Source organism: Rutidosis leptorrhynchoides, chromosome 4 (assembly GCF_046630445.1).
Source record: "Rutidosis leptorrhynchoides isolate AG116_Rl617_1_P2 chromosome 4, CSIRO_AGI_Rlap_v1, whole genome shotgun sequence".
Classification (NCBI taxonomy): domain Eukaryota; kingdom Viridiplantae; phylum Streptophyta; class Magnoliopsida; order Asterales; family Asteraceae; genus Rutidosis; species Rutidosis leptorrhynchoides.
Genome location: NC_092336.1, coordinates 406843786 through 406861420, shown reverse-complemented (window position 1 = coordinate 406861420; position 17635 = coordinate 406843786). Strand labels below are relative to the sequence as shown.

Genomic DNA, 17635 nt, shown 5'->3' with positions numbered 1-17635 from the left:
AATTTTGATTGATAAAATGTGTTTAGTTGTGTTCCTCGTCAAATTACCTTTCCAACGATATAAGATACGTGCCTTGAATGTTTACGGTTCGTTAAATGTGTTTGAATGAAATTTGGTTTGGGACTTAGACTTTTAAAACGAGCCAGGCACCAGCTCCAGTTGATTGCCGCGGCGCGGCCATCCCATGTCGCGACGCGACATAAGCCGTGTTCAGCGGCTGTTCACCATGACACTTTTTTGAAAAATGTTTGCAATGCTACGCACCTCCGATTCACATGTAACTTGTTCTAACATACTTAAAACATTGTAACATGTTTGGTCGTCGAACTACTTTGTATACTTTGAAACATCTTTATAATTGAGATGAATGCGACATATTTTTGGTCAAACGTTGTTTTAAAGACTTATGACCACGTAACGGGACCTAAGTAGACGGCACCGTCAATGACGATTTTGTCGGGTCGCTACAGTAATAGTGCTTGATCACCACTATTACAACCACACATCTTGTCCTCTAAGCACAATGTGTTCAAGTATCGAGCGGGTGAAACATGACATGAGTAGGAATAATATGTTTGTGATTAAGTATATGAGTTAGTATACTGAAAGTTTGCTAAATGTTTCAGTATGGCTAATGAAGATAATGTTGATAGTTCTATTCCAAATGAGGATCAAGTTAACCGTCCTAATGGGGATGAGATCCGTTCAAGTAATGATTTAAAGTCTCTGTTGGGACAAGCTCTACAGAATTCCACTCCATTCATTGTCCAACAAATTAAAAAGACGATGGAAGAGGCAGTTAATATAACCATAGCCTCAATGATTAAGGAAACGGTGAAAGAAGAACTTGATCGGCAGATGCCACAAGTTCAAGAAGAAGAGGGAGATCAGAGGAATATCGAGGGTGCTCGGGTTAATCATGAAATAGCCCCACTAAAACCCTATGGTTTGAAAGACTTCAAATTAGGCAATCCTCCTACGTATGAGGAAAGTCTTGATCCGATTGTAAGTAGTCGTTGGGTTACCGATATAGAAGCGTGCTTTCGAACAACCCGATGTCCTGACGATTTGAAAACTACATTTGGGACAAGTATGTTTAGAGGGTTAGCTCAGCGATGGTGGAATGATCTTTTGGTGGTTAAGGGAAGTAATTATCCTGATAAGATAACTTGGGAAGAATTCAAAGTTGAGTTCTTTAAGAACTTTAGGTCGGAGGGGGAGGTAGAGCGGTTGAAATCTGAGTTACAAAATACTCGACAAGGATCTATGGACTTGATAACCTTTTGAGCCCATTTCATAGATCGCCTTCAGTTTAACCTCGAGTTGGTAAGTAATGAGTTAAGCAAGTGTCGATTGTTTCATAGCTTGTTAAGAGAGGAGATCCGAGAGAGGATCATTATATCACAATTCCATTCCTTCACCGCTTTGATTGATGCGGCAAGGGATATTGAAGATGAATTGAAGAAGAAGGGGGCGACTACCCCGAGAAAGGAGGGTTTTGTTCCTAAAAGAAAATTTGAGCAAAGTAATTCCCCCCCAAAAAAGGGTAAAGGTGTGAGTGACGGAAAGAAGGGAGGAAATCCGACATCAGTTCCGATATGTTTTTCTTGTGGCAAGCCCGGTCATTATGCAAGAGATTGCAAGGCTCCTGTTTTGAAGCCTCTCATATGCCATAATTGTCTTCATGAAGGCCACAAAAAGGCTGAGTGTCCTCAATTGTCTGAATCTGAAAGAAAGGAAGAACAAAGAAAGGAAGTTGTAAGAAGGTTGGAAAAGTCAGCGGGTAACCCAAAGGGAAGGTCCTTTCAAATGACTATTGACGAGGCTCGTAAATCATCAGAAGTTGTGACAGGTAACTTTCTTGTTAATTCCATACCCACTAAAGTATTATTTGATTCCAGAGCAGACCGTTCATTTGTTGCTATTAGGTTTGCTCCTTGTTTGAATAAATTGTTGTTAAAACTAGAGCTTCCATTAGAAGTAGAAATAGCGGATGATAAACCCAAATTAGTCGTAGGTGTATACAAGAATTGTAATATTGATATAAATTCTAAATTGTTTGATGTTGACCTAATCCCCATGACCATGGGTGAGTTTGCTGTGATTATAGGAATGGATTGGCTCAGTTGGCACGGGGCTAATATTGTTTGTGATGAAAAGATTATTCGGGTGAAAACCCCAAGTGAGGAAGAAATGATTATCCAAGGAGAAGGACAAAGACGACCTGTTTCTATATGCACTTATGCTCGTGCACGTCGTCTTATGTCTAGTGGTTGTGCAACTTTTTTGGCTCACGTTATTGACTCTAGAAGAGAATCAAAATCCATTAATTACATCCCCGTTGTTAATGAATTTGAAGATGTGTTTTCGGATGATCTTCCGGGTATTCCTCCTGAGAGACAAGTAGAGTTTAGCATCGAATTGGTTTCGGGCGCTACGCCCATTGCTAAGACTCCTTACCGCTTAGCACCAACTGAGATGCAGGAATTGATTAGTCAAATACAAGAACTATTGGATAAATGCTTTATTCGTCCAAGTAGTTCACCTTGGGGAGCACCAGTTTTATTCGTCAAGAAGAAGGATGGTAGCATGAGTATGTGTATTGATTATAGAGAATTGAATAAAGTAACCATAAAGAATCGTTATCCTTTACCAAGGAATGACGACCTATATAACGACCCTTATTTTTCCATTCTATATTTTTTCCAATATTAAGTGCCCAAACAATATAATTAAAACTTAATGATTAAACTTTAATCAACAATTGTTAAGTGTTAAGAGTTATAAAACATATTAATTAACTTTGTGCAATAATTGACAAGTTAATAAAAGATGAAAATACTAAACTCTTAGTCGAAACTCACTGCTAATTAAAATTTATGCATTTATGTAATATTATAACTAATAACCTATAAGTAATAAATAAAAAGTATTTATATAAATAATAAAACAATTGGGAACTAAATAAAAAAATATATATACAAGTCATGAATTAGTAAAAAGAAAATAATACTTATCATGTAGTAAATGTAATAATAATAATAATAATAATAATAATAATAATAATAATAATAATAATAATAATAATGAGACTAAAGAATCTTAAACAATTACATCCTTATGTTGACTAAAAAATAAAATAATATATATATATATATATATATATATATATATATATATATATATATATAAACTAGTACCACCTATTGTTGACTAAAAATTATAAAATAAAATAAAATCATTAATTAGAACATTCTTATGTTGACTAACACTCTAATACTTGCACTATATAAACACCCATAGACTCCTAGTTTCTCATTCACAAATCACACCAAAATCCTCTCTCAAAAACAATCTCTCCCTCTCCCTCTCCCTCTCTTGTGGTATTCGGATCTTCAAGCTTGTTCTTCGTGTTCATCAAGATTTTCAAGTGTGTTCTTCATTATTTGGGTTATTTGATCTTCATCACCAAGTTTTCTTCTTGTTTCTTATTAATCTTCATCATCATTAACAAGGTATAATCCAAAATCTTAAAACTTTTAAATCTTTCTTTCAATTCATGTTTATATTCATAATCATATTCGTGCATGATCTTAACATTCATATTATTTAGATCCTCAAAACCCTAAACCCTAATCATTAAAATACTACTTTAATTAACTAACCCTAATTAATGAAACCCTAATACTACTTATACTATTAATTAACATGTATACATTATTACTATTACTAACACCTATAACCTACTACTTATATTATAACACATAAAAACATTTTGGGATATGTATTAGAGATGTATAGATCTTCGAACTTTCTTGACGAATGGTTTCTACGAAACTCTGGGCGAAAGGGTTTGGATTTCCAATTTAAAGGATCCTATAGCTCAAGTCCCTAGACCTGAAATGGCCATTCGAAGGGAAAGGGGTGATTGGAAGCTTATCTAATACGGCAAGTATCCTAAAATGGAAAACACTCTTAAAGTAGAAACTTTCTAGTTATAGAAACTTACTAAGATAAGAAATCTACTAAAAGTGGAAATTTTCTAAAAATAGAAACTTACTAGGAAAGGAAACTTAGTAAAACGAACTATACTTACAACACTATCATACTTAAACATCTACTTAAACTTGGGCAAAAATACTTACTACTCTTAAATGTCAATAGGTTGACTTTTCTGCTCACTCATCCAACTTTCTATTCCGAGGAATAACTCTCTCTCTACTTACTAAGGTGAATTCATAGCCCCATTCTTTATTGCTAGCAAACTTACTTACTTAATTATTGGGGTGAGACACATGCTGTTTTTTACATTTTACATCTTAGACACAAGTACCAAAATACTAAACTATGCTATACCCGGCTATGTCCGACTAAGTCCCTACAGTGATATTTTTAATTGTTCGATGAATGCATGCTTAATTATTGGGGGTAGGCCTATCAGGAGTAACGTCCTTTATACATTTGCCTAAGTCTTTGTATTACTTAATAATGAAATTAAACCGACAAGTATAAACTACAACTTGTCATTGGGGCAAACTTGAACGTTTAGTCTAAATATCACGCATTGGCATAACTTTTTGATTCTGTGGGAGATCAACTTTACAAACTAAATCTTGTGGTCTAAAAACAATGATAACTACTTTTGTTAAACCTATGATTTCACTCAACCTTTTTGGTTGACACTTTAGCATGTTTGTCTCAGGTGCTGATTGATTCAAGCTTACTTACTTACTGCTTATGTGATGCTACTTGGACTTAGGAACAAGAGATATCGCATTTACTATTCTTGCATTTGAAACATTTACTTTATTGTAATTTCAATTCTTGTAACGACATTTCATTTTCCGCTGCGTACTCTCAATAAAGTTTGATTTTATCATGTAGTATTGTTCTCGTATATTATAATATGTTGGTTTATTTGATATTAGTGACGTTTCTTCCAGACCCTATCTGGAGGACGTTACAAAGTGGTATCAGAGCAAACCAGGCTGTTATAGAGAATCAGGATTGCATCTTTATGTGTACCTTACTTGCTAGCTAGGGTGCCTTAGCAATCTAGGAAACTATAACCTTTCCTGCCTTAGACTTTAAAGCACTTAGGATTGGCTTATAATCTTAACAACCTTGCCTTGATAATCTTGGCTTAAAATGCTAATCAAAGTCTCTTTCCTAATGATAGGATGTCAAGCGTTAATAAAAATGACAAGACAATTCTTTTTAAACCATCTGAAGTAATGACTCACTTCAAACCTGCTATCGAAGAAGATATTGGATATCCTTCAACTGCAAGACCAGTCTAAAGTCCACCTTATGGCTTTGGTGGTCCTCCCTCACCAAACTATAGTCTGGATACTTTACCTAATTCTCCCGAATACTACCCGACTCCAAGAACAGAAAGTAAAGGGAAACGCCCTGCTGATTTTAAAGAAGATAGCCCGTCAAATAAAAGATCCCTATCTCCTTCCTACGAAGAAGTTGATGCCAAGTACGAGGTCATGAATCTGCGAAAAACTACCGATGGCCTAATTCGTCATATTGCAAGGATCGATGTTCAAATGAAGGAAAGAGACCTAGCGATCAGGAAGCTCATGGAGGAAAATGCTGAGCTAAAGAAGGAGATAAAGTTGGTGAAGTATGAAGGTGATAGAAATGCCCGATGGGGGAAGCAATATCCTGCCTACCTAAGAGAAGATGTTAACTTTAGATTGAAGATGGAGGAAAACCGCCTCGAGTTCCTGCATGAGAAACAAAAGGCGAAGAATGAGAAAGTTGAGAAGTTTATGAAGAAGGTTGAGGACGAGAAGAAGAAATATGAAGACTACTTCAATCCAAATATTTCCTAGTTTATCCTATTCTAATTTCTCATCTATGTAAAGGCTATGCCTTAAACCATTTCTATATCCGAATCGTGTATTAAAAAGGCTTATTTAATGCCTCGTTCTTAATAATATAAAGTGTTTCGTTTATATCATATTCATCTTTATCCTATCGGATTTATCAAACTTCTATACACCCTTATGTAGTGAAGAATCATGGTTCGTCCAACTACACCAACTCTTACCACGATGTTTCATAATTTCCTCGTCTGACTACGTCTTCCACAACTTCCATAACTATCAAAGATATGAAGGTTAACCAAGTCTATAAAGACTGCAACTTAAAACTAGCCAACCATAAGTTAGTAACTGTTTTCACGGATGGCATTTCGAACTGCTCCAAGAGTGAGAAAGGACGTGAGCAACATTTACAAACTCATTCTTGAGAAAAAGAACAACTCTACGCAAACTTTTCCAAAGTGCAAGTTTTGGCTTAAAACCGACATGTTGTCGATCCAGCTATGATTACTACTGTCCTTAACACACTATATTTGAAGTCATCATTGATCACATATCCTGACCTTATGGAGTGACCTTGGAAAGGAAATATGAATTAGTGAAATATAATGACGGTGGCCAACGTGATTATATTACGGTAATTCATAGAGATATTCCAATATCATGACGTATGGAATAGAAAGTGAATCAAAGAAAAACTCTCAAGCTATCTGTTCAAAAACCCAAATGCAAGGGCATGAAAAGAGAAAAATGATCATCTTGATATTTAATAGATACGAAGAACTCATTCTAATCAAACTATATATCTATCTCATACTCATTTAACAAACTTTCATGTACTATAAAAAGTTGTAGACAATCGAATCTTGAAATTCATTCATCCTAAATGGATATCTCCTGATCATTGATACATAATCATCACTTGTTATTACACTCTCTGTGTAAATTCTCATATGACTTTCAAAAACCTATGTCATTTGAACCCTCTAACGTCGATATTACAAACACCATTACATTATCTATGTCGAGATGATAAATATCTCATATGCATAATCTTCTGAAGAATGGAACCTCCATACATGTATCGTTTTAACTATCATAGTCAAGAAACTTATGTACTCATACATCTACTTATAATAGACTACTTGGCACCATGCAAGTAATGGTGCCATACTCAAACAATAATCGATCATTGTCAACTCAAAAACCAGAGGTGAAATACACTATCTCAAGTTGTGGCTTGAGCTAAACTCATCGGAAAAACTGCTGTAACAATTGAAATGATTCCATCATACTTTAACGTATTCTCCTCTCAGACCAATTAAGGCTGAATTCCAACAATCATTACGTAGTTGAAAGTCACTGCTTTAGCATTTATTTATACTTGTCTATGCGACTGCCAGATTATTCATGCCGAGTTCTCGAACTCTCACTATCATTCGAACGATTCAAAGTTGCAAATCTTATTTGAAGTTCTTTCATACATAACTCTAAATCCGATGGATTTACTCATTTGATGATAATCACAGTATCATCCTTCTAACTTTAATGTTAACATTTTGAGTCCAAGGACTCATGCCCTGATAAAAGTCGATCCATTAGTTTTCACTACCTTGAAATAATTATTACACAATTATCCTCCGGAATTTTAAAATCTTCAATCAATTTTTCTCAAACAAATAAACTTTTAAATACAAGTATCCTGTTTTCCAAAGATTTCTTACACGAGTCTTTATTTTCAAACTATCTCGGAATTTATAAAAAAAATGATTTTTCACTTATGTGATTTATAAAACCTTATACATAAACTTAACTTTACGTACTTTGACTAGTACATATCAAATTATACTTTCACTTCTACAAATTTCCACTTTGATTAAATCGAAATTACTTTACAAAATTTTACGTAACCCTAGTTGTACTATGAGCATCATTTCGTCACCTCCTCTAAAATTGCTTTCACTAATTATATAAACACTTTCGCATTTTTAGCAATTTACCTTTGTTTCATTAAATTAAACATTCTTTTAAAAAACTCTTTTTTTCGTATTGTTCAAATTATTTCACATAAAATAGTACGTGTTGTACATAACTCAAGTTTTACCAATAGCTCCGCTTCATTTATATTGTTATAACAAATGTCGCAACTTTTCAAAAATTACTTTGGTTTATTATTAAAACTTTCGTATTGCTCTCCAATATGTTTGGATCACCTTTATTCCCATTCTCCATGCAAGAACGAGAGTTACCTCTTTACGTATATCATCTCTTCCTTGCTATGTTATTTGTTAAGAAGTTTCTACTTCCGGTATTTCACAGCCAAACCACGACGCTCTCGTAAACATCAATACTACGATCTTTTGAACAAGGAAGAAAAGGTTCCTTCATGGTAGAAACAATACCTTATAATCAATGATTCACATTTATTCTCATCCACATTTAAACTCATAAGTAAATAATAGACCGACTCGCCATTTGTGCGAAAACACTTTTCTTACTCTGAAGGAGTTACCTTAGACATTTATGAAGATACTCTAAACATTTCTTCCTTTTTGGTTTGCAACTAGATGTTATTCTAGTCAAGTTTTAATCTATGATTCGACATGAAAACGAAATCATAAATCTTAAAGCTACATTCTGAAACTATTTCTAAAGACAAGTTCTCATGTATACTGAACGATGTCTTAAATTTAATCGCTCGTATTATCCTGAGATCAACGAACTCTCAACTAACATCTCATTTGTCTATTAGACATCTCTTGAAAACTAAAGGTATTATGGTTACCTTTTGAAACTTGAAGCTGGTACTATCTCTAACAAACACCAGCCATACATCAAACTATGTAACTGAAATCTTTACGTACTCTACTCTATTTTATCTACCCTGCTATTGCGGCATAAACACTCAAGATCTTAACGAGCTCAATAATACATTTCATGCTGTTATAGCATCATCTTTCCTTTTAAAGAAAAACTAGTCAAACGACACTCTTGTTATTCCTTGGAAAATTATCCTCATTTAATGCACTTGTAAACGACCTATTAAGGTTAAGGATCATGAGATCAAACATGTAAACAAAACAATATACTTATTGTTAACACTCATTGGCCCCGACCGTACCCGGGAACGTAAAAATCAAACTCTATTGTTAAAGTCTGTTGGGATTCACGTAGAAGCCCCTAACATACATGGGAACGCGAAGACTAAACGATACGGAAATACCCCCCATCTCTTCTCAACTGCTGATGCAAACGAGAAATCTACTTAAAACTTCGGGACGAAGTTTCTAATAACGGGGAGGTATTATAACGACCATCATTTTTCCATTCTATATTTTTCCAATATTAAATGCCCAAACAATATAATTAAAACTTAATGATTAAACTTTAATCAACAATTGTTAAGTGTTAAGAGTTATAAAACATATTAATTAAGTTTGTGCAATAATTGACAAGTTAATAAAAGATGAAAATAATAAACTCTTAGTCGAAACTCACTGCTAATTAAAATTTATGTATTTATGTAATATTATAACTAATAACCTATAAGTAATAAATAAAAAGTGACATTTATATAAATAATAAAACAATTGGGAACTAAATAAAAATATATATATACAAGTCATGAATTAGTAAAAAGAAAATAAAACTTATCATGTAGTAAATGTAATAATAATAATAATAATAATAATAATAATAATAATAATAATAATAATAATAATAATAATAATAATGAGACTAAAGAATCTTAAACAATTATATCCTTATGTTGACTAAAAAAATAAAATAAATATATATATATATATATATATATATATATATATATATATATATATATATATATATATATATATATATATATATATATATATATATATATATAAACTAGTACCACCTATTGTTGACTAAAAATTATAAAATAAAATAAAATCATTAATTAGAACATCCTTATATTGACTAACACTCTAATACTTGCACTATGTAAACACCCCTAGACTCCTAGTTTCTCATTCACAAATCACACCAAAATCCTCTCTCAAAAACAATCTCTCCCTCTCCCTCTCCCTCTCTTGTGGTATTCGGATCTTCAAGCTTGTTCTTCGTGTTCATCAAGATTTTTAAGCGTGTTCTTCATTATTTGGGTTATTTGATCTTCATCACCAAGTTTTCTTCTTGTTTCTTGTTAATCTTCATCATCATTAACAATGTATAATCCAAAATCTTAAAACTTTTAAATCTTTCTTTCAATTCATGTTTATATTCATAATCATATTCGTGCATGATCTTAACATTCATATTATTTAGATCCTCAAAACCCTAAACCCCAATCATTAAAATACTACCTTAATTAACTAACCCTAATTAATGAAACCCTTATACTACTTATACTATTAATTAACATGTATACATTATTACTATTACTAACACCTATAACCTACTACTTATATTATAACACATAAAAACATTTTGGGATATGTATTAGAGATGTATAGATCTTCGAACTTTCTTGATGAATGGTTTCTACGAAACTCTAGGTGGAAGGGTTTGGATTTCCGATTTAAAGGATCCTATAGCTCAAGCCCCTAGACCTGAAATGGCCATTCGAAGGGAAAGGGGTGATTGGAAGCTTATCTAATATGGCAAGTATCCTAAAATGGAAAACACTCTTAAAGTAGAAACTTTCTAGTTATAGAAACTTACTAAGATAAGAAATCTACTAAAAGTGGAAACTTTCTAAAAATAGAAACTTACTAGGAAAGGAAACTTAGTAAAACGAACTATACTTACAACACTATCATACTTAAACATCTACTTAAACTTGGGCAAAAACACTTACTACTCTTAAATGTCAATAGATTGACTTTTCTGCTCACTCATCCAACTTTCTATTCCGAGGAATAACTCTCTCTCTCTACTTACTAAGGTGAATTCATAGCCCCACTCTTTATTGCTAGCAAACTTACTTACTTAATTATTGAGGTGAGACACATGCTGTTTTTTACATTTTACATCTTAGACACAAGTACCAAACTACTAAACTATGCTATACCCGGCTATGTCCGACTAAGTCCCTACAGTGATATTTTTAATTGCTCGATGAATGCATGCTTAATTATTGGTGGTAGGCCTATCGGGAGTAACGTCCCCGATACATTTGACTAAGTCTTTGTATTACTTAATAATGAAATTAAACCTACAAGTATAAACTACAACTTGTCTTTGGGGCAAACTTGAACGTTTAGTCTAAATATCACGCATTGGCATAACTTTTTGATCCTGCGGGAGATCAACTTTACAAACTAAATCTTGTGGTCTAAAAACAACGATAACTACTTTTGTTAAACCTATGATTTCACTCAACCTTTTTGGTTGACATTTTAGCATGTTTGTCTCAGGTGCTGATTGATTCAAGCTTACTTACTTACTGCTTATGTGATGCTACTTGGACTTAGGAACAAGAGATATCGCATTTACTATTCTTGCATTTGAAACATTTACTTTATTGTAATTTCAATTTTTGTAACGACATTTCATTTTTCGCTACGTACTCTCAATAAAGTTTGATTTTATCATGTTGTATTATTCTCGTATATTATAATATGTTGGTTTATTTGATATTAGTGACGTTTCTTCCAGACCCTATCTGGAGGACGTTACAACCTATTCGATCAACTCCAAGGTGCTAAGTACTTCTCAAAAATTGATTTAAGGTCTGGGTATCACCAATTGAGAATTCATGCTAATGACATTCCAAAGACGGCATTTAGAACCCGATACGGGCATTATGAATTTTTAGTGATGCCTTTTCGTCTTACAAATGCACCCGCTGCATTTATGGGCGTTATGAATCGGATATGCCGTCCTATGTTAGATAAGTCAGTAATTGTGTTTATTGATGATATACTCATATATTCTAAGAATGAGAAAGACCACGAGCATCATTTAAGAGAAGTTTTAGAGACGTTACGTAAAGAGAAGTTATACGCTAAATTTTTAAAGTGTGAATTTTGGTTAAGAGAAGTGCAGTTTCTTGGCCACATTATTAATGAGAATGGAATTCAAGTTGATCTCGAGAAGATTGAGGCGATAGAAAAGTGGGATCGATCGACTACGCCGACGGAGATTCGAAGCTTTCTTAGGTTGGCCGGTTACTACCGACGGTTTATTCAAGATTTCTCTAAGGTTGCTTCTCCGTTGACTAAGTTGACTCGAAAGAATGTAAGGTTTGATTGGGGAGAAGAGCAAGAGGTAGCTTTTCGATTATTGAAACAAAAGTTAAGCCAAGCTCCGGTGTTGGTACTACCGGAAGGAATTGAAGATATGACTGTGTATTGTGATGCATCGGTCAATGGTCTAGGATGCGTTTTAATGCAAAGGGGGAGAGTTATTGCTTATGCCTCAAGGCAATTGAAAGAGCACGAAAAGAATTATCCTGGTCCTGATCTTGAATTGGCGGTTGTGGTCCATGCTTTAAAAATTTGGCGTCATTATTTGTATGGCGTTAAATGTACCATTTATACGGATCACAAAAACTTGAAGTACTTATTTGAACAAAGAGATCTAAATAACGGACAACAAAGATGGATGGATCTCTTAAAAGATTATGATTGCAAGATACTTTACCATCCTGGTACAGGTAATGTAGTGGCATATGCGTTAAGTAGAAAAAGCCGACGTCCGGGGATTCAAATTGAGTCCTTAAGGATGACCATTACAAACGACTTTCTTCAAAGGATTTCTAGGGCTCAAGTAGAAGCGATTGTAGAATTGTCTCATGAAGAGCGAATGAAAGGGCAAGTAGACTTTCTTGAGCAGGATTCGCGGGGATTATTGACCCGTTACGGTAGACTTTGGGTTCCAAAGCACGGGGGTGCTAGACAATTATTACTTGATGAAGCGCATAAATCAAAGTATTTCATTCATCCCAGTGCGACTAAAATGTACCATGATTTGAAAGAAGAGTATTGGTGGCCCTGTATGAAACGGGATATTGTTAAATATGTAGAGCAATGTATCACTTGTTTACAAGTAAAAGCCAAACACCAAAAGCCGTATGGTAAATTGCAACCACTAGAAATCCCGAAGTGGAAGTGGGAGCATATTACTATGGATTTTATTACAAAATTACCAAGGACGGCAAGAACTCAGTTTGATACTATATGGGTGATTGTTAATAGATTGACTAAGAGCGCATTGTTTCCTCCAATTCGAGAGATGTCAACATCCGAGATCTTAGCTAATCTTTTTTATCAAAGAGGTTGTAGCTAGACACGGTGTCCCTGTATCTATCGTATCGGATCGGGATACTCGGTTTACTTCTCGGTTTTGGAGAAAATTTCATGAGGATATGTGAACGCAATTAAGGTTGAGTACCGCTTTTCACCCGCAAACCGATGGTCAAAGTGAGAGGACCATTCAAACTCTTGAGGATATGTTGCGGGCTTGTGCAATTGAATTTGGCGGAAGTTGGGATACACATCTACCATTGGCGGAATTCTCATACAACAATAGCTATCACGCTAGTATTGGAATGCCGCCATACGAGATGCTTTATGGGAGAAAGTGTCGCACCCCGATTTGTTGGGGTGAAATTGGTGAAAAAGAATTGGGTGGATCTGACCTTGTGTTGAAAACAAATGAAAAGATTGAAGTTATTCGAGAACGTTTGAAAGCCACCCAGGATAGACAAAAATCATATGTAGATAGACGTAGGAGACCAATTGAGTTTAAGGAAGGTGACATGGTGATGTTAAAAGTGTCCCCGTGGAAAGATATTATTCGGTTTAGAAAACGAGGGAAACTTGGTCCTCGTTACATCGGGCCTTTTAAAATCTTAGAGCGGGTTGGCGAAGTAGCTTATCGTTTGGAATTGCCCGAAAAGTTGTCGGGAATTCATAATACTTTCCATGTTTCTCATATAAGGAAGTGTTTAACCGCACAATCTACAATTGTGCCCTTAAAAGAAGTTGAGGTGAATGATAAATTGGGATATATCGAGGAATCGGTTGATATTGTTGATGAACAAATAAGGAAGATTCGTAATAAGCCTATTAAATCTTTTAAAGTAAAATGGAAGTACGGGAAAGAGACAGAGTATACGTGGGAAACGGAGGAATTTATGGTCAAGCACTTTCCATCAAGTCACTTAGCTTGGATCACGAGGACAAGATCCGATTTAAGTAGGGAAGAGTTGTAACACCCCATTTTTTTTAAAAGGTATCTTTATTTATTCATTTCTTTATTTAATTATGTGTTGACCACTTTGACTAGTTAGGGACCTCTTTTTGTAATTACTTTAAAAGGAGAAGGGTAAATGGGTAATTTTACCAAATTGCAAGCTTCTAGAGGTGTCTCAACACCCCACTTCTTCTCATTTTGTGCAGAAACTTTTTAGTGTGAGTGTGTGTGTTTGGTGGGTGGCGATTGTTAAAGTCGTAAGCTCAATCTTTGAAAGTTTACACATGCAATTAAGTCTTGGGGTTTAATCAAGCTTGTAGATACTTGCTAGCATATCTAGAACTTGTGTTTCTTCACCATCTTCATCTCCTTTGTGAAAATTGGGGTCTTGAAACCTTAACTTGAGGTGACTTGCTTGGAAGTTGATAATTATTGCTTGGATAATTGCTTACTTGTTGCTTAATTTCTCAACCAAGGTGAGTTCAATAACTATGTATATGTATGTGTATGTGTTTAGGGTGTCCGGGACACCACATATTATGTTGACTGTGGATGGCTGAATGATAGGTAAGCTGGAATATGAAAGAGTCCTCGGGACAATGGTTACCTACTTATCATCTTGAGCGTTAAGTTTGAGGTCATGCATCCGGGATGCAGGTGGGGCCTCTAGGTGTGTTCGGTACGGGACACACTAGAGTGTCCAAATTGGCACCGGTTGTGCTTTGTTGATCTTACGGCATCCGGGATGCTAAGGGGGTTTGATTCATAATGATATGGACAAACCTCGGGATGACACGAGTTATCTTTGGTTGATATGAAATTTGAAAGAGAATTGATGGTATGCATACATGTACATATTTTTTGTTCTCACTAAGCTTTTCGCTTACTTTTTGTGGTTTAACATTTTGTAGGATTTGGGCAAGATAAGGGTAAGGGCGCTTTAGATGGATAACTTGATGTTGCGAAGTGTACTTGGAAGTTGTGTTTTGGCTTGTAGTACTTGCTAGATGTTTTAGATGGGATAGATAAATCCCTAAGATCACGCTCTTACTACTAGTGTTGTTATTAGTTATTTTGTTAAAATGGGTTACTATTAACACTTGTAGTGAGTAATGGGTCAAGTTTGCTACTTGTCTTTTGTAATGGGTCGTTTTAAAATTAGTTTGTTTTTGTGACTCTTAAAACTTGTTGAAAGTGGTTTGTGAAATGTCCCGTTCTTATTGATTAAAAACGTTCCATATTAATTGATTTTGTTGCGAGGTTTTGACCTCTATATGAGACGTTTTTCAAAGACTGCATTCATTTTAAAACAAACCATAACCTTTATTTCATCAATAAAGGTTTAAAAAGCTTTACGTAGATTATCAAATAATGATAATCTAAAATATCCTGTTTACACACGACCATTACATAATGGTTTACAATACAAATATGTTACAACAAAATAAGTTTCTTGAATGCAGTTTTTACACAATATCATACAAGCATGGACTCCAAATCTCGTCCTTATTTAAGTATGCGACAGCGGAAACTCTTAATAATCACCTGAGAATAAACATGCTTAAAACGTCAACAAAAATGTTGGTGAGTTATAGGTTTAACCTATATATATCAAATCATAATAATAGACCACAAGATTTCATATTTCAATACACATCCCATACATAGAGATAAAAATTATTCATATGGTGAACACCTGGTAACCGACATTAACAAGATGCATATATAATAATATCCCCATCATTCCGGGACACCCTTCGGATATGATATAAATTTCGAAGTACTAAAGCATCTGATACTTTGGATGGGGTTTGTTAGGCCCAATAGATCTATCTTTAGGATTCGCGTCAATTAGGGTGTCTGTTCCCTAATTCTTAGATTACCAGACTTAATAAAAAGGGGCATATTCAATTTCGATAATTCAACCGTAGAATGTAGTTTCACATACTTGTGTCTATTTTGTAAATCATTTATAAAACCTGCATGTATTCTCATCCCAAAAATATTAGATTTTAAAAGTGGGACTATAACTCACCTTCACAGATTTTTACTTCGTCGGGAAGTAAGACTTGGCCACTGGTTGATTCACAAACCTATAACAATATATACATATATATCAAAGTATGTTCAAAATATATTTACAACACTTTTAATATATTTTGATGTTTTAAGTTTATTAAGTCAGCTGTCCTCGTTAGTAACCTACAACTAGTTGTCCACAGTTAGATATACAGAAATAAATCGATAAATATTATCTTGAATCAATCCACGACCCAGTGTATACATATCTCAGTATTGATCACAACTCAAACTATATATATTTTGGAATCAACCTCAACCCTGTATAGCTAACTCCAACATTCACATATAGAGTGTCTATGGTTGTTCCAAAATATATATAGATGTGTCGACATGATAGGTCGAAACATTGTATACGTGTCTATGGTATCTCAAGATTACATAATATACAATACAAGTTGATTAAGTTATGGTTGGAATAGATTTGTTACCAATTTTCACGTAGCTAAAATGAGAAAAATTATCCAATCTTGTTTTACCCATAGCTTCTTCATTTTAAATCCGTTTTGAGTGAATCAAATTGCTATGGTTTCATATTGAACTCTATTTTATGAATCTAAACAGAAAAAGTATAGGTTTATAGTCGGAAAAATAAGTTACAAGTCATTTTTGTAAAGCTGGTCATTTCAGTCGAAAGAACGACGTCTAGATGACCATTTTAGAAAACATACTTCCACTTTGAGTTTAACCATAATTTTTGGATATAGTTTCATGTTCATAATAAAAATCATTTTCTCAGAATAACAACTTTTAAATCAAAGTTTATCATAGTTTTTAATTAACTAACCCAAAACAGCACGCGGTGTTACTACGACGGCGTAAATCCGGTTTTACGGTGTTTTTCGTGTTTCCAGGTTTTAAATCATTAAGTTAGCATATCATATAGATATAGAACATGTGTTTAGTTGATTTTAAAAGTCAAGTTAGAAGGATTAACTTTTGTTTGTGAACAAGTTTAGAATTAACTAAACTATGTTCTAGTGATTACAAGTTTAAACCTTCGAATAAGATAGCTTTATATGTATGAATCGAATGATGTTATGAACATCATTACTACCTTAAGTTCCTTGGATAAACCTACTGGAAAAGAGAAAAATAGATCTAGCTTCAACGGATCCTTGGATGGCTCGAAGTTCTTGAAGCAGAATCATGACACGAAAACAAGTTCAAGTAAGATCATCACTAGAAATAAGATTATTATAGTTATAGAAATTGAACCAAAGTTTGAATATGATTATTACCTTGTATTATAATGATAACCTACTGTAAGAAATAAAGATTTCTTGAGGTTGGATGATCACCTTACAAGATTGGAAGTGAGCTAGCAAACTTGAAAGTATTCTTGATTTTATGTAACTAGAACTTGTAGAATATATGAAGAACACTTAGAACTTGAAGATAGAACTTGAGAGAGATCAATTAGATGAAGAAAATTGAAGAATGAAAGTGTTTGTAGGTGTTTTTGGTCGTTGGTGTATGGATTAGATATAAAGGATATGTAATTTTGTTTTCATGTAAATAAGTCATGAATGATTACTCATATT

General features: G+C 34.0%; 2 protein-coding genes across 2 annotated transcripts; both read left to right on the top strand.

The window, feature by feature from the left end:
- The first annotated feature begins 627 nt into the window (after positions 1–627).
- LOC139841984 (uncharacterized) lies at positions 628–13017 on the top strand. Its single transcript, XM_071832165.1, has 4 exons — positions 628–1229; positions 1365–2536; positions 11632–12810; positions 13013–13017. The coding sequence occupies exons 1-4, from the start codon at positions 628–630 to the stop codon at positions 13015–13017; spliced, it is 2958 nt and encodes a 985-aa protein (XP_071688266.1).
- A 363-nt stretch (positions 13018–13380) lies between these two features.
- LOC139841983 (uncharacterized) lies at positions 13381–14031 on the top strand. The gene has a single exon (XM_071832164.1). It carries the CDS (start codon positions 13381–13383, stop codon positions 14029–14031), a length of 651 nt encoding a protein of 216 aa, XP_071688265.1.
- Positions 14032–17635: the final 3604 nt, after the last annotated feature.

Bases quoted from the DNA above. Each gene is read 5' to 3' on its own strand.
- LOC139841983 (XM_071832164.1), top strand. From the start codon at position 13,381: ATGCTTTATGGGAGAAAGTGTCGCACCCCGATTTGTTGGGGTGAAATT.
- LOC139841984 (XM_071832165.1), top strand. From the start codon at position 628: ATGGCTAATGAAGATAATGTTGATAGTTCTATTCCAAATGAGGATCAA. The intron at 1,230-1,364 runs GTTGAAATCTGA...ATTGTTTCATAG, and splicing joins TCGGAGGGGGAGGTAGAGCG to CTTGTTAAGAGAGGAGATCC. The intron at 2,537-11,631 runs GTAGTTCACCTT...ATGAATTTTTAG, and splicing joins TAAATGCTTTATTCGTCCAA to TGATGCCTTTTCGTCTTACA.